This window comes from Halichoerus grypus, chromosome 3 (genome assembly GCF_964656455.1).
Source record: "Halichoerus grypus chromosome 3, mHalGry1.hap1.1, whole genome shotgun sequence".
NCBI lineage: Eukaryota > Metazoa > Chordata > Mammalia > Carnivora > Phocidae > Halichoerus > Halichoerus grypus.
The window spans coordinates 33,460,636-33,479,253 of NC_135714.1; the positions used below are offsets into that span (position 1 = coordinate 33,460,636).

The window sequence follows — 18,618 nt, forward strand, 5'->3', positions numbered from 1 at the left end:
TTCCTAGGTATCTTATGGTTTTGGATGCAATTGTAAATGGGATCGACTCCTTAATTTCTCTTTCGTCTGTCTTGTTGGTGTATAGAAATGCAACTGATTTCTTGCATTGATTTTATATCCTGCCACTTTACTGAATTCCTGTATGAGTTCTAGCAGTTTGGGGTGGAGTTTTTTGGGTTTTCCACATGAAGTATCATATCATCTGCAAAGAGTGAGAGTTTGACTTCTTCTTTGCTGATTCAGATGCCTTTTATTTCTTTCTGTTGTCTGATTGCTGTGGCTAGGACTTCTAGTACTATGTTGAATAGCAGTGATGATAGTGGACATCCCTGCCGTGTTCCTGACCTTAGGGGGGAAGCTCTCAGTTTTTCCCCATTGAGAATGATATTCGCTGTGGGTTTTTCATAGATGGCTTTTATGATATTGAGGTATGTGCCCTCTATCCCTATACTCTAAAGAGTTTTGATCAAGAAAGGATGCTGTACTTTGTCAAATGCTTTTTCTGCATCTATTGAGAGGATTATATGGTTCTTGTTCTCTCTTTTATTAATGTATTGTATCACATTGATTGATTTGCGATGTTGAACCAACCTTGGAACCCAGGAATAAGTCCCACTTGGTCGTGGTGAATAATCCTTTTAATGTACTGTTGGATCCTATTGGCTAGTATTTTGGTGAGAATTTTTGCATCCATGTTCATCAGGGATATTGGTCTGTAATTCTCCTTTTTGATGGGGTCTTTGTCTGGTTTTGGGATCAAGGTAATGCTGGCCTCATAAAATGAGTTTGGAAGTTTTCCTTCCATTTCTATTTTTTGGAACAGTTTCAGAAGAATAGGTATTAATTCTTCTTTAAATGTTTGGTAGAATTCCCCTGGGAAGCCGTCTGGCCCTGGGCTGTTGTTTGTTGGGAGATTTTTGATTACTGCTTCAATTTCCTTAGTGGTTATGGGTCTGTTCAGGTTTTCTATTTCTTCCTGGTTCAGTTTTGGTAGTTTATACATCCCTAGGAATGCATCCATTTCTTCCAGATTATCTAATTTGCTGGCGTATAGTTGCTCATAATATGCTCTTATAATTGTTTGTATGTCTTTGGTGTTCGTTGTGATCTCTCCTCTTTCATTCATGATTTTATTTATTTGGGTCATTTCTCTTTTCTTTTTGATAAGTCTCGCCAGGGGTTTATCAATCTTATTAATTCTTTGAAAGAACCAGCTCCTAGTTTCGTTGATCTGTTCTGTTCTTTTGGTTTCTATTTCATTGATTTCTGCTCTGATCTTTATTATTTCTCTTCTCCTGTTGGGTTTAGGCTTTATTTACTGTTCTTTCTCCCGCTCCTTTACGTGTAGGGTTAGGTTGTGTATTTGAGACCTTTCTTGTTTCTTGAGAAAGGCTTGTATTGCTATATACTTTCCTCTTAGGACCGCCTTTGCTGCATCACAAAGATTTTGAACAGTTGTGTTTTCATTTTCATTTGTTTCCATGAATTTTTTTTAATTCTTCTTTAATTTCCTGGTTGACCCATTCATTCTTTAGTAGTATGCTCTTTAGCGTCCATGTATTTGAGTTCTTTCCGACTTTCCTCTTGTGATTGAGTTCTAGTTTCAAAGCATTGTGGTCCGAAAATATGCAGGGAGTGATCCCAATCTTTTGGTACTGGTTGAGACCTGATTTGTGACCTAGGATGTGATCTATTCTGGAGAATGTTCCATGGGCACTAGAGAAGAATGTGTATTCTGTTGCTTTGGGATGGAATGTTCTGGATATATCTGTGAAGTCCATTTGGTCCAGTGTGTCATTTAAAGTCTTTATTTCCTTGTTGATCTTTTGCTTAGATGATCTGTCCATTTCAGTGAGGGGGGTGTTAAAGTCCCCCACTATTATTGTATTGTTGTCAATGTGTTTCTTTGCTTTTGTTATTAATTGGCTTATATAATTGGCTGCTCCTATGTTAGGGGCATAGATATTTATAATTGTTAGATCTTCTTGTTGGATAGACCCTTTAAGTATGATATAGTGGCCTTCCTCATCTCTTATTATAGTCTTTGGTTTGAAATCTAATTTGTCTGATATAAGGATTGCCACCCCAGCTTTCTTTTGGTGTCCATTAGCATGGTACATGGTTTTCCACCCCCTCACTTTCAATCTGGGGGTGTCTTTGGTTCTAAAATGAGTCTCTTGCAGGCATCATATCGATGGGTCTTGTTTTTTTATCCAATCTGATACCCTGTGTCTTTTGAGTGGGGCATTTAGCCCATTTACATTCAGGGTAACTATTGAAAGATATGAATTTAGTGCCATTGTACTGCCTGTAAGGTGACTGTTACTGTATACTGTCTCTGTTCCTTTTTGGTCTATGTTACTTTTAGGCTCTCTCTTTGCTTAGAGGACCCCTTTCAGTATTTCTCATAGGGCTGGTTTGGTGTTTGCAAATTCTTTTATTTTTTGTTTGTCCTGGAAGCTGTTTATCTCTCCTTCTATTTTCAATGACAGCCTAGCTGGATATAGTATTCTTGGCTGCATATTTTTCTCATTTAGTGCCCTTAATATATCATGCCAGTCCTTTCTGGCCTGCCAGGTCTCTGTGGATAGGTCTGTTGCCAATCTAATGTTTCTACCATTGTAGGTTACGGATCTCTTGTCCCGAGCTGCTTTCAGGATTTTCTCTTTGTCTCTGAGATTTCTAAGTTTTACTATTAGCTGTTGGGGTGTTGACCTATTTTTATTGATTTTGAGGGGCGTTCTCTGTGCCTCCTGGATTTTGATGCCTGTTTCCTTCCCAAAATTAAGGAAGTTCTCTGCTATAATTTGCTCCAATATACCTTCTGCCCCTCTCTCTCTTTCTTCTTCTTCTGGGATCCCAATTATTCTAATATTGTTTCATCTTATGGTATCACTTATCTCTCGAATTCTGCCCTCATGATCCAGTAGTTGTTTATCTCTCTTTTTCTCAGCTTCTTTAGTCTCCATCATTTGGTCTTCTATATCACTAATTCTCTCTTCTGCCTCATTTACCCTAGCAGTTAGAGCCTCCATTTTTTATTGCACCTCATTAATAGCCTTTTGATTTCAACTTGGTTAGATTTTAGTTCTTTTATTTCTCCAAAAAGGGTTTCTCTAGTATCTTACATGCTTTTTTCAAGCCCAGCTAGTATCTTTATAATCGTCATTCTGAACTCTAGTTTTGATATCTTACTAATGTCCATATTGATTAGGTCCCTGGCAGTCAGTACTGCCTCTTGTTCTTTTTTTTTGAGGTGAGTTTTTCCGTCTTGTCATTTTGTCCAGAGGACAATAGATGAATGAGAGAACAAAATGCTAAAAGGGTAACAACGACCCCAGAAAAATATACACTAAACAAATCAGAAGAGCCCCGAAACTGGGGGAAAAGAAAGGGAAAGAAAGAAAAAAGAAAAAGAAAAAGAAAAAAGAATATGATCAAATATGATCAGGCTGGTGAATAGATCAGTGCTACATACTAGATTTGGGGCATATTTTGGCCTGTTAGAAGAAATTGCCTCCCAAAATTTTAAAGAAAGAAAAACTTATATATGTACAAAAATAAGGGCAAATACGATGAAGGGATGGAATATGACTGTAAAGATGAAAATTATAAAAGATTTTATAAAAGGAATGGATAAGATAAGAAGTTGGTTGAAAAAAGAAAGAAGAGAAATTAAGAAAAAAAAAAGGGAGAGAATGTGATCAGGCAGGAAACTAGAACAATGCCATACACTAGAGATTTAAGGTATATTTGGGTCTGTTAGAAGAAACTATCCCAAAATTTTAAAGAGAGAACAACTTATATATATACCAAAAATAAGGTTGACTACAATGAAGGGATAGAATATGACTCTAAAAATGAAAAATAAAAAAGATTTTTAAAAAAGGGATTGATAAGATGTTGGTCGAAAAAGGGAAAAAGAAAAATTCAAAAAAAATAGAAAAAGAAAAAAAAGAAAATTAAAAAAATTAACTTCAAAAGGCTAAAGAATCATGGGGAAAAAAGCCATGAATTCTATGTGCTGTATTCCCCTAGTGCTGGCGTTCTGCTGTTCTCATTGATCGGTAAACTTGGTCTTGGCTGGCCGTTCTTGCTGATCTTCTGGGGGAGGGGTCTGTTGCCGTGGTTCCCACATGTCTTTGCCGGAGGCAGAATTGTCCCGCCCTTGCCAGGGGCCAGGCTAAGTAATCTGCTCGGGTTTGCTCTCAGGAGCTTTTGTTCCCTGCAAGCTTTCCGTACAGCTTTGCAGGATGAGAGTGAAATGGCGGCCACCCAATCTCTGCCCTGGAAGAGCCAAGAACTTGGGGCCCCACTCCTCAGTGAGTCCCCAGAGAAAAGCAATCAGTCACTCCCATCTCCCCGGTCTCCGGCCGTACTCTGTGCTCACCTGGCCTGTGACCGAACGTTTCTATCTCTGGCACACGGCCCCGTGTGGAGTCTCCAAACCCCGCAGATCCCTGTGGTGTGCTCCCGCGCTGCTCATCCGGGGGAGGAAGGGGAGTCTCTCCGGACCTGCCACTTGTTGGGTCCCTGCTGGAGGAGCAGTGGCCCGACTGTGCCACGGATCACGGTTTATGGCAACCCCGAGCTGAGAGCCCGTGCCTCGGCTCCGTCTCTGCAGCCGGCTTCCCCGCTCTGATCCCTGGGAGCTCTGCTGCACTCAGGCACCCCCCGTCTTTCTGTGACCCCGAGGGTCCTGAGACCACACTGTCCTAGTGAGGGTTCCACCCCCTGCTTAGCCACTGGAGTGATGTCCCTCAGTGGAGCTGACTTCTAAAAGTTCCGATTTTGTGCTCTGCTGCTCTATCACTTGCCGGTAGTGGCTGATGGAGGCCCCTTCCCCCGTCGTCTATCCTCCCGAATATCACCTCGGATTCACTTCTCTGCACGTCCTACCTTCCAGAAAGTGGTCGCTTTTCTGTTCAGAGAGTTGCTGCTATTCTTTTCTTCAATCTCCTGTTGAGTTCATAGGTGTTCAGAATGGTTTGATACCTATCCAGCTGAATTCCTGGGACCAGATGAAATTTAGGTCTCCTACTCCTCTGCCATGTTGCTCCTCTGCATTATTGGATTTCTATTTTCAAATATTTTATACTGTGAAAATCTGAAGCAAAATTATAGACGTTTGTTAGAATTCTAAATCTAATTTGTGAATTTTTCTAGTGGAAAATTGATAGTCTTGTCTTCAATGCAGTAGTCATCAAGAATGGATTTTCTATCTCTAGTTTTAAGACAAAATTGGCTGCAGCATTGGCAAGATGTCGAATCAAACATGATGCCCTTTCAATTTACCACATTCTTCCAGAAACAGTTAGGAACCAGGAACTAAGGGCCTCCACTTTGCCACTTTATGCTTGGATAAATACTTGTAAAATCAGGTAGGAGTTTTAATCAAATTCATTATTCATATATCAATTTGCTAGCCTTTCAAAATAATGTGATAAGAAATATCTTTTTAATGGGTGGGTGGGGCACATCTAGGGGAGTGATGGGGAATCATAGTTTAGTTCAGGATCTTATCACCAAATTACCAAAGGTAATTACATAAATATGTTAGCTTTTCTGTCTTTAATTATCTTTTAACTTGTTGGCTAAAATTGTAAGTTCCATTAGATGCAATATATGCAGTGATATTTATATTTATTTTAGGAAAAAGATGCTAGTGTTAAATGCATTTTCAATATATTATATTTTTAATTACAACCTAATATTGCATATTTACAGCCCTGAAGAAGTTTATTATAGTTTGAAGAGAAAAGGCTATAATAAAGTCACATCTGTATTGCATATTGATGATAAAGTCTATGCTGTGGACCAACATTGCTATGATGTTTTAATTTTTCCATCTCATCTCAAAAATGATCTTCTAAATATAGATCTTTTCAAAGAATATAAACTTATATTTCAGGTAAACATTTACTTTCATTGTGATTCTCAATAATCCTACTTAAAGAATCCACTTAAAAATAAAACCTAACAAACTGATTATATTTATATAGATTATCAAGGAGATTTATAAAACCTAATTTTCAACTATTTTATTAAATAAAATTAATACCCCTACAATCAGTGCTCCTATTGTTCTTCAGCATCTTCGTCCCATGTGAAGTTGTAAAGAACACGTTCTCCTTCCTAGACTCTATAGATGGGGATACTTATACTGCTGGAAGCTGAAAGGCTGTATTTTTCTCTTCCAAGGGAGTATTCAAAAAAAGTGCAATGGTACCTTTTCTACCTTCTATTTCTGGGGAAGATGCTAGTACTGTCCTGAATTTGAAAATGCAATATGTAATACTTTCCCATTACCTCCTTAATATGGTCTTACAGCCTTGATTTGTAAGAGGTGTATAATGGTTATTGCTACAGGAAGAGAATGGGAGCTATAATGTGGTTTCAATAGAATGAAAAATAAACGGTCCAAAAAATTAGGTTATATTAATTTTTATGTCCTTAGATTCCAATTCTTGCCTCAGATTTACCTTGGTCTTCTAAGGTTTACTCCTTCATATTCTTGGGTAGACTCTCTTGGCCTTATCTTGTAGTGATACCCTATTGAGCCCTGAGATCAACTGCAGAAACCCATCTGTCTAGCCCCCTTTAATAAGCTTGTCAACCATCTTACTTTTAATATCTGTGAATTAGCAGTGATTTAAATGAGAGTGTAATGGGGAAGAAAGAAGGGCAGTAGCTGATGAGTGAGTTTTTATAAAGGGGTAAGATGAGTGCTGTAGTAGGACATCACTAATCTATTAATCACATTTTGGGGATTTTGACATTGTCTTATCACTATATAAAAGTTAAATGATAAGATTCATAATTTAGGCTAAAGTTAAGGTCTTTGTTTTAAATCTGTTTCTATCAGTTATTTTTGTTAATTTTGTCTTCTAACATATATTAAGATGTTTTAAACTCAAATGGATCAGGTATCTCAGGAATTCTACCAAGAACTTTTTTTTTACTTAACCAAAAAGAAATCAGTTCATGCTTCTAGTCAAACCATTTGAAATTCTAATCATATCATTATCTTCTAGGACAAATCTCGAAGTCTCGCTGTCCATTCTGTAAGGGCTTTATTAAATATGGATGATGATATCTTAATGGTCAATACAGGTTCATGGTACACAGTTGCCCATATGTCAATCTTAACAAATAATAATACCTCAAAAATATTTGTGTGTGGAGTAAAATCACAAGCTAAGGATCCTGATCTGAAGAACCTTTTTACAAAAATGGGATGTAAAAGTATGTATAAATATTTTTTGGTTTGGTGATTAATGTTCTACAAAATTTAGAAATGTCAAAAATGTTTGAATTTGTTATTTTTTATAATATAAAAACTATATACTCTAGTCTTAAAATCTTCACTAATTCATATTACACCAGGCTCTTCTCATTGTTTAATACTGATTAAATAACTAGTTTAAATTAATGAATATATTGGCACTGTGGTATATCGCTTGGCATTAGCTACTGTATAATTTGAAGTTCAAACAATAATTAGTTAAAGTAGGTAGTAGAAATTATCATCCTTTAATAAATAAGAACACAACTAAAGGAGTACTTGACAATGTTAATATCTAGGACTAGAAACTACATCCCTTAGGCTTCTTATTTTCAAAATATTTTTCACTGGATCATGCTGTAACTAAAGATAACATTTTATTATAGGTTCAGTAAGGCTGAAAAACTAAGCAAAACTTTTGACAGGTTCACAGGGTTAGGGAGACAAAAAGTAGAATTCAAAGCTTGACCTGGAGAGGCAGACTGGTAAATACCTAGTATTTCACTTGGAGACAGAAGAAGTATATGCTGGATAGTTATCAGTTGTCTAATAAATTGAAGCCCAAATTCCAGTCATCTCATTCCCAATTGGATTAAGGTGATCTGGGATTATTAGTGCCAGATTTAGATGTCTATCAGAAGCAAAAGTAAATTTTCTCTGGAAGAAAATTACATATCCTAGGTCTCATATTATCTCCTAAATTTTTTCAAATACAATGTCTGGCACTCAATTAAAACAAAACAAAACAAAACAAGGCAAACAAGAAGAAAAGATAGGACTGATATAAAGAGAAAAACATTACAATAGGAGCAAACCTACAGATGGTCCACTAGAGATATCAGATGTGGACTTTAAGATAACTATAATTAGTATGCTGAAGAAACTAAAGTCAAGTTGTAGAATTTCAGCAGAGAACTAGATACTATATATTTTTAAGTCAAAAGAAAATTCTAGAACTAAAAAGTACAACATGTGAAATTAAGAAGTAAATAGATAGATTTAACAGTAGGTTAGACAGAGCTAAGGAAAGAATAAGTGAACTGAAAAGCCACAAGAGAACATCCAGACTGAAACAAGGGGAGACAGAAGGATTAATAATATGGAAAAGATCATAAAACACACATGAGACTCAGTGATCCAGTGATCTTCCATATGCTGTGATTGGGAATACAGAAAGAGAGGAGAAAAAGAATTGAGAAGAAACAATATTTGAAATTAAGGCTGGGAATTTTTCAAATAGATGAAATCAATTAAGCCACAGATTCAAGAAGCTCTATGAACTCCAGTAAGAATAAATATATAGAAAACATATTAGGTACATTGTGGCATAACTGCTGAAAACCAAAGACAAAGCAGCCTGGGTGATAATATATATTACCTTTAATGGAATAGCAATAAAACTAAAAACTAACTTTTCAACAGATATAACTGAAACCAGAAAACTAATATCTTCATAGTGCAGAAAGAAACTACCAAGTAGATTTCTAAACTCAGCAGAAATTTCCTTTGAAATAAAATAAAGATATTCTTAGACAAAGGAAATCTGAGAGTTTGTCACCAGCAGACACAATGGAGGATATGCTAAAGGTTATTTTTGGAGTAGAAGGAATATTATCTCATACAGAAAGTTGTAGATGCTGGAATAAATGGAAAAGGTAAGTACATAGGTAAACTAAATAATTATCTAATGTCTTATGGGATTATAAACTAATGTGGGGTTAAAATATGTATGTTATATATAATTAAATTACAACAGTGGTACATAATTTAGAGAGAAGGAAATGGAATTAATGTGTTTTATCATCTTTGCTTTGTCCAAGAAATGGTAAAAGTAGTAAATTATTAAGTAGAGGTGTGTGTTATATCTGGGGCAGTGAGTAAACAAATAATAAAAGAATGTTTAACTAATAGCTAGGAGGGGTGGAAAATGGAATATGGAGTTGGAATACCATATTAACATAGAAAACATAAGACAAATAGAAAGCACATAGGTAGATTAAACTTAAAGATATATATGTAAACACATTAAGTATGCATAACTAATACTTGAAATAAAAGACAAAGAATACCAATATTAGATTTTTAAGATCAACTATATGCTGTTTAGAAGAGAGACCCCTTACATAGAAGGATATAAAAGAAACTTAGAAGCACAGAAAAAGATATACATCATATATACTAACAAAAGAGCTATTGACAAAGTAGATTTAAGTCAAGAAACATTACTAGAAATATAACATGTTCATCAGGAAAGTGAAACATTATGAAAGATGTACTTAATAACATAATCTCAAACATAACTAAACTATAGATTTCACATATGATTTTTGCAAGGTTGCTGGATACAAGGTCAGCATACAAATCCAGTTTCTGCGTACCAATATCGAAAGTTTGACAATGAAGCAGATACCTTTTACAATAGTATCCAAAACCATAACACATTTAGGAGTACATCTAATAAAAAATGTGTAAGACCTCCTCATAATACTATGGACCATTATTGAAAGACAGAAGACCTAAGTAAATCGAAGAATAGATCATGTTTATGAACTGACAAACTCAATGTCATTAAGATGACCTTTCTCTCCAAGTTGATCTGTTTGGATTCAGTTCAATCCACACGACACTACAGAGTACTGAGATGTTTTTTTTTTCAGTAAATGGTGCTAGAAAAAGTGAAACGCATCTGTACTTCACACCATCAACACAAATCTAGAATCTCCTAGAATTTATTAATGACTGGGATTTCTTTCTTTTTTTTTTTTAAGATTTTTTAAAAAATTTATTTGACAGAGAGCACGAGAACAAACAGGGGGAGTGGCAAGCAGAGGGAGAAGCAGGCAGAAGCAGGCTCTCCGCTGAGCAGGGAGCCTGATGGGGGACTCAATCCCAGGACCCTGGGATCATGACCCGAGCATAAGGCAGACACTCAACTGACTGAGCCACCCAGGCGTCCCGTGACTGGGATTTCTTAAACAGGACACACAAAGCACTAACCATAAAAGAAAATATTGATAAATTGGACTATAGTAAATTTTTAAAAAATTTAAAACTTCTGTACATTAAGAGAGTGCTAACGCAAACTGCAGACAGGGAGCATATAAACTGATGAAGAGTTGTATCCAGTGTATAAAGAATTCTTACAAATTAACAATAAATAGACAGACAACCCAATTGGAAAATGTGCAAGAGACGTGACCAGTCATTTCACAAAAGAGGATATCCAGATGCCAAAAAAAACTTAGGTAAAAGTAGTCAATCCCATTACTAATCAGGGAAATGTGATTAAAATCACCACACATCCACAGAATGATTAAAATTTAAAAGATTGGCAGGGGCGCCTGAATGGCTCAGTTGGTTAAGCATCTGACGCTTGATCTCAGCACAGGTCTTGATCTCAGGGTTGTGAGTTCAAGCCCCGTGTTGGGCTCCACGCTGGGCATGGAGCCTACTTAAAAAAAAAAAAAAAGCCTGGCAGTACCAGGTCCTGGCAAGGTAGAGATCTTTGGGAATACTCAAACACAGCTGGTGGGACTGTAAACTTGTACACCACTCTAGAAAACTAGCATTAATCACTAAAAATTGAATATGTACCTACCCTGTGACCCAGCATTTTACTTCCAATTACCCATCTGAATTTTTACCTACTTAACAAGAGAGAATAGGAACTAGTAGGTAACCACGCAGTAAAGGAAAGGAAGTTTCTCCTTTTAGAAGTCTTCCAACTAATAAATGAAAAAGGGATGACAGAATTAAAATGTGACTATTTTGCAACCCCTTTGCTGGTGACAGAAAGGCAACTTAATGGATGAATATGACGTGACTTGTGAAGTAGTTTTACTTCCCTCTCTATCCTCTCCACCCCAAAAAAAAGAAAGAAAGAAAGAAAAAAAAAGAGCCTGAATCTAATTAAGCTTCCTAAGATCCAACTACTAGGTTATAGGAAGCACAGAAGACAAGAACATGTTAAAGTACACTCTAGGGAAGCAATTAGTGAAATCCAGACTGTGGAAACCTCTTAGTAGTACAAATAACCATGTTTCATTAGGAAATAAATTGTAAGAAAAAATGGAAAGGGAACCTATCAAAAAGAAATTTAAAATAAGGCTTATCAACTAATTGCAATGTATGTATCTTATATAAAATCCAGATTCAAACAAACTGTAAAAAATCTTTGACATGTGTGAGACTACTGGGAAATTTAAGCCATGATTGGATGCCATTATTTTTTTTTATTCAATGATAATAAGGAGTTATTATTTTTTAATTTGTGTGGTTATATTTTTAAAGGAGTTCTTATCTTTAGAGATACATGGTGAAATATTTATAGATTCAAAGTAATATGGGTGGGGTGGAAATGGGTACAGATATAGATGAAACAGAAGTGGGCAGGAATGGTTCACTGTTGAATCTCCATGATGGGTACTTGAGAATTCTTATATTTTTACATCTGTTTTTGTATATGTTTGAATTTTTCTGATAGAAAGTTAAAAATAGAGGGGAAAAGAGGAAAAGGCCCACTGATTAAAAACAACAACAACAATTTCAAAACAGACAGAATAGGAAGACGAACAAGGTGATCAGACAAGAGAAAGGGGGTGGGTGAGCAGTTTCAGGGGTGACTCCTCAACAGGTGAAGGGAATGGGAGCCATTGCAGAAGTGGAGGGGTGGCCTGAAGATAGGGGCACAGATCATTATACTCTGAGGGAGGGCAGACTTTCTTAAACTAAATCACAAGCTCCTTAAGGGACTTTAGACAGCCTCATAAATGCTATTGACACCCATTTTTCTCTGGAGAAGATAAAATAGAAACGGGGATAACAAATGGCAAAGGGAAATAACCCATACTGAGCATTTACTATGTACTAGGCACCATACTAAACTGCTTTATCTTAGTCTTCACCACAATTAGATGAAGTAGGCATTATTATCCCATTTTATGAGTAAGGAAATGGAGGCTCAGAGAGATTAAGTCACACAGCTAGTAAACAGTGCAGTTGGGAGCACACGTGGGTATTTCTGCCTCCAAAGACCATTTCCCTCCACTACATCACACCGTTTTGAAGGAACCTGATGTTCACAATGAAAAATTAAATTATATTTTGTGTAGAAGGTATTTAAATTTCAAAATTGTTCTCTCAAGTGAAGGAGAAAGAGAATTCATGTATTAACTTTAAGAAGTTATCAGAGAAAAATAGCTCTCTTTTCTGACTATGTTGAGATGACTTTTTGTGTTGTTGAGGATTTAAAAATGAAAAATGATAAATCGATCTAATTACATACTATATTAAGATTTTTAATTAATATTTTTGCATTAATTTTTCTGTTTTTTCTCCAAGATATTCAAATACTTCATGAGACATTTCTTAACATTGAACCAAAGGATCATAGATTACAGAATGTTAAAGTGATTCTGCTGCTACCTCGTTGTTCAGGACTGGGTGTTAGTAATCCAGTAGAATTTATACTAAATGAGCATGAAGGTACTTTAAAATTTTTTAATTTATAAATTATTGAAACCTGTTGATAATCTCAAAAATAAAATTATTTAAAATCATTAAAATGACATATCAAATATATCTGATTAATGAATAGCTACCAAGTATAGAGCACTTAACAATATATAAAGTACTTTACAGGTCATCTGAGTGGCTCAGTTGGTTAAGCGGCTGATTCTTGATTTTGGCTCAGGTCATGATCTCAGGGTCCTGAGATTGAGCCCCACGTTGGGCTCTGTGCTAGTCTGCTTCTCTCCCTGTCTCTCTCCCTCTGCTCCTCTCCGTGCTTGCACACACTCTCTCTCTCTCAAATAAATAAAGTAAAATCTTAAAAAAAAAAAAAAGTACTTTACATTCATTGCCTCATTTAATCCTTATAGCAATCCTTTGTGATATGCACAAGGGGAATATTAAAAATATTTAATAACTGGAATGATGTAGGCCATCAGAACAGATGTTGGCCAGTGTGCTAGTCTGGTATATACCAGAACTCAAGATATAGGCATTAAAATTTATCAGCACTTTATAGATGAAAAAACTGAGACTCAGATTAATTCATTTCTGTAAGGTCACACAGGTTCTAGTTAGTAACAGAGCTAGAATTCAAATTTAGATCAGCTAGACTCTAAGACTGTGTTCTAAAATGGTCCTAACTAAATCATCACATTATTTCAAACTCAAGACTTCTTTAATCCCCAGTATGTATGTTTTTTGATATGAATACCTCAGATTAAATATTAATTCTAGGAATATTTTATTTGCTTCTTTAATAAATCATAAAATATTATTTAACATTACCATTTATTGAGCACTTGTATATAAGGCAGTGAGCTAAGCACTTTGCTTCGATTATTTTATCAAGTCCTCACAAGAACTCAGTGGATCAGTTACAGTAGTCTCCCATTATCTATGAAAATTCGTTCCAAGACCCCCAGTGGATACCTGAAACCATGGGTAATACTGAACCCTACATATACTATGTTTTTCCCATACCTATGCACCTATGATAAAGTTCAATTTATAAATCGGGCACAGTAAGAGATTAATAACTAATCAAATGGAGCAATTATAACAATATTCTGAAATAAAAGTTATGTAAATGTGGTTTCTCTTTGAAAATATCTTATTGTACTGTACTCACCCTTCTCGTGATGATGTGAGATGACAAAATGTCTGTGTGATGAGATGGAGCAAGGTGAGTGATGTAAGTACTGTGACGTAGCGTTAGGTTACTATTGACGTCTGCCGATTAGTCAGAAAAAGGATCATCTGCTTCCGGGACCGAGGTTGATTTTCAGTAACTGAAACTGCAGAAAGCAAAACCACAGATGATGAACTCTTATTTTCTACATTTTATGAGTACAGAATCTGAGGCTCAGAGAGGTTGATGCTCCCCAGAGCCATTTGACTAGTGTCAGGGCCCAGATTCAAACACAACAGCTCTGACTCTGAGGTTGACACTGTGAGCCACTTTTTAAATCAGAGTGTATTGCTGTGCATTAACTGAAATGGTTCCTTACTCTAATCTGTTCATATTGAAAGCCCTAGTTAGATAAGATTAACTGGAATATTAGATAAAGAAGACATTTCAGCAACATTCAACATATAGTGAGTACCTATTTTCTGTTTCTAGCAAGGAGAGAATCAAAGATGAGAAAAAGAAATGCAGGAAAAGAAGCTAATATTCATTGCACACAACTATGTGCCAGTCAATATTCTAGGTGGTACACATGCACTATCACTTAATATTTACTTTTTGAGGATAGTGTTCTTTTATTACTGTATTTCACAGAGGGGGAAAAAACAAGACTCAGAAATCTCACAAGTTGCCTAAGGTCATGTAGCTAGTAAATAGAAGTTGGGATTCAAATTCAGATGAGTTAGCACATTCCACAATACTACACAATGTGTAACTGGGCTTACACTGTTCCACATGGAATTTTGAGTTGCTATAGAAAATTTCTTCCCAGTGACAGTAAAACAGAAGAAAAACCAACTCAGATGGGAGAATGGCGAGCTGAGAAACTTCCTACATTAACTGAGAAATAAATAAGAATTAGTAGACACTGGGAAAAGAGGGGAAGAAATAGCAGCAGCTATAATAAACATTGCAGTCAAGAGACTTAGAGCTTCCAGCCGAGAGACTCTGGCCTTATTCTGGGCCATCTTGAAGTGGGAATGCAGAGAAAAACCAACCATAGGTAAAAATAAACTAGAGGCTGGGGGTGAGGGGGCCTGGGAAAGCCCAAAGGGAACAAGTGATGAAAAGGGAGAAAGTAAAATATTTCCTAGGTATTAGCAACATTCTGAAAACTTTGATCAAGAGGCATCAGGATAAGCCAAGAAGCGGTCTTTGGCAAACCTGGAAAAAAGGGAGGGTTTCCTCTGAGGAGGTAACAGCCAGAGCAAATAAGGAACTGCTGACCTAGTGCCTATGGTAGAAATATTAGTAATAAACTTAGTAAGGATGAACCCAAAAGACTTAGATATTAGGTGGAAGGGAGAAATCATGAATTTGAAAAACATTTTAACATTGAAAAATATTAGAACCATTGAGGAATATATGAAATTGTTCTTTGCTAATAACTTGGAATTATTTTAAAATGGGGTGAAAGAGGTAAATTGACATGGTTTTAAATAATAATATGTAAATGGTCCTTTAAAAAGTGGTGAATAGAGATAGAAAAATGTGAAGTGTAAAACTAGTGGGAAGAAATGGAGTTTAATTAACCTTTAGTGATATTACTGGAATGGAGAACAGCCAATATATGGCATAAATAATTGGCTCTCATACTCCAGGGAGTTACTGAGAGGTAGAATAAACAGAAGTTAGGAGTTTGGACTCTCTAGTCAGATTTCTGAGCTAGAATCATGGTTCTACATCTAGTAGCTATGTGACTTAGATAAGTGGATTAATGTATGTTTGAACAGTTTTCTTTTTTTTTTTTTTTAAGATTTTATTTATTTATTTGACAGAGACAGACACAGCGAGAGAGCAAACACAAGCAGGGGGAGTGGGAGAGGGAGAAGCAGGCTTCCTGTGGAGCAGGGAGCCCGATGCGGGTCTTGATCCCAGGACCCTGGGGCCATGACCTGAGCCGAAGGCAGACACTTAACAACTGAGCCACCCGGGGGCCCCTGAACAATTTTCTTAATGTTAAAAGGGATAATAAAGGGGGTCATAGGGGCGCCTGGGTGGCTCAGTCCGTTAAGCGGCTGCCTTTGGCTCAGGTCATGATATCAGGGTCCTGGAATCAAGCCCCGTGTAGAGCTCCCTGCTCAGCCGGGAGTCTGCTTCTCCCTCTCCCTCTGGCCCTCTCCCCCCACCACCCCTGCCTGTGCTCATGCCCACTCTCTCTCTCTCTCTCAAATAAATAAGTAAAAAATATTTTTTGAAAGGGGGGGTTGATAAATAATGTATATAAAGTAGTATTCAATATATTCTTAATCTCAAGAAAATTAAGTTACTTTAAGAGTTTCTTGATTTGTTTCTTAATCTATGAAGACATACATTTACTTAATTTTTTTCTTCCAAAATTTCTTTTGGTAAGTTAATGTTTTTAACTGTCCTTTTGTATTCTTTCCTACTCATATCTGACTCTAGCTCATCAGCTTCTGCCTTGGAAATAAATCTCTCCTTTCTTTTCCTCTATTAGTCTCCAGACTTAGAGCATTCTCTCCTCTGTACCTAAATGACTTAGTTGGCTGGTAGGATGACTATCTCATAAGAACTTGGAGAAGAAAGAAAAACAATATTAAAACTAAACAATATTACCTTTATTTAGTTTTTTAATTTTTACTCAGCGTTTTATAATATTTATGTAATTTTAATAAATATTTTTCCACGAAAACTCTCATTAGTAGGAAAAATGATTAAAAAATTAAACTATGTGATTACAGCAATATATGAAAAGCACCCAATAGTGATACATTTTAAAGGATTTATTTGCTTTTAGATACAGGTTTACTTAAAGATTTCTCTCAAGGAGGCACATCAGAAGATAAACTTCACATTCTTGCTCAACAGCAGTATGAACAGCTAACACATGCAATGAAATGTAAGTTTATTATCAGTGCAATCTTAAAATATGTTGTAAATCTTAGAAACATTAATACTTCATTCATCTATTACAATCAGGCAATGAGATGTGAACCATAAGTGAATTTTCCAAAATTAGTGCCTTCCAATATCAAAATATTTCTTTTTACCAATTCAGCCTGTCTTTTAAAAATAGATGCCGTGCTATCATTTGTAGCAGAGGTTAGCAAGCATAATGAATAGTTTCTTGATGCTGATGTAAAATAATCACATACGGTAGGTAATACATTACATTATGGAACCGTTTGGTTTTCTTTCTTTCTTTCTTTGGCTTCTTATTTGATGTAATTTTTCTGTTGTCATTGTGCCTGCCCATAATAACTATTCTGCAATCCAAATTTTAATCAAACTCTTATGTCTCTTAGCACTAAATAGAGAATAGGGAAATGCAATTATAAATAAAGCCTAGTTTTTTTATTTGAATTCTGAGTAACTAAGCTCTTTAGGTATTTATTTTGTTGTTTCAATCACTCCATTTAGGTGTGAGTACCATTTAGATTTTGAGGAGCATTGCCCTCAAATGGATATGGAAATGGAAAATTGAGAAGTCTCTGAGAAATGACAGAAACTATTATTAATTCAGTGCATGTTTATCAAGTGCATACTCTGGGTCAGGCTGGATGATAGGGATATGAGTGTGAATAAATCCTGATCTCCAAAGGCTCAAAGATAAATAAATATACAGGTATAGATAATTCAGTACATAAAGGTAGAACATAAATGAGAAAGAAGGCAAATGGAAAGCACAGAGCAGGTCTGCCCTTTTAGTTGATGCTACTAAACATCAATTTGAACCTAAATACATATATATGAATGATCTATGAAATAAGTTGGTTGGAAGATTAGAAGGTTGGTAAGTAATTTTTTGATGCTTTCTCTGATTACTTTATTTAAAATTACAATATCATCTCCTGAAACTGTCCCTCCATTCCTGCTTTTTCTCTATAGCACTGTCACCTCCTAAAGATACTATATGATTTAACTATTTATTTGTGTCTTATCATGTCAATAAAATGAGGAAAAGAAGCTCCCCAGGAGCAGCGATTTTTGTCTGTGTATCTTGGATGCCTACAATGTGCTTAGTATGTAGTGGGTGCTTGATATGTGTGAATAAATGAGTGAGTGCAGGTGGTAGTAATATCTCATTTTACAGAAGAAGAATCTGAGAGTTTAAATAATTTTCCCAGGTTCATACAGCAGTTAAGTAAAGAAATGGAATTCATATCTAAGTCTGTTTCTAGAATCCTTTAAACTAGTCATGTGCTATGGCTCGTGGGAGAATGCCTGAAGTATCAAGCTCATGGTAATGTGCAATATTATTTGTTTGTGTTTGTAACTGGCTTGGTCACATTGATTGAGCTTCCAGTTTTCAAACAGATCAATGAAACCAGCAGCTGGTTCTTTGAAAACATTAATAAAATCAGTAAACCCCTACTCAGACTTTTCAAAAAGAAAGGAGAAAGGATCAAAATAAATAAAATCACAAATGAGAGAGGAGAAATAATAACCACCACCACAGAAATACAATTATAAGAGAATATTATGAAAAATGCCATGCCAACAAATGGGACAACCTAGAAGAAATGGATAAATTCCTAGAAACATAAAAACTACCAAAACTGAAACAGGAAGAAATAGGAAACTTGAAGAGTCTGATAACCAGCAAAGAAATTGAATCAGTAATCAAAAATCTCCCAACAGGGGTGCCTGGGTGGTTTAATTGGTTAAGCATCCG

General features: G+C 35.9%; 1 protein-coding gene across 1 annotated transcript in view; it reads left to right on the top strand.

Annotated features, from left to right (window-relative positions):
- NSUN7 (NOP2/Sun RNA methyltransferase family member 7) overlaps positions 1-18,618 on the top strand; it is a 61,543-nt gene that overhangs the window by 21,662 nt on the left and 21,263 nt on the right. The window contains exons 5-9 of the mRNA XM_036076937.2: positions 5,229-5,381; positions 5,728-5,911; positions 7,035-7,245; positions 12,626-12,769; positions 16,741-16,842. Of these exons, the coding sequence (XP_035932830.2) occupies positions 5,229-5,381; positions 5,728-5,911; positions 7,035-7,245; positions 12,626-12,769; positions 16,741-16,842 (794 nt within the window). The remainder of the gene's footprint in view (positions 1-5,228; positions 5,382-5,727; positions 5,912-7,034; positions 7,246-12,625; positions 12,770-16,740; positions 16,843-18,618) is intronic.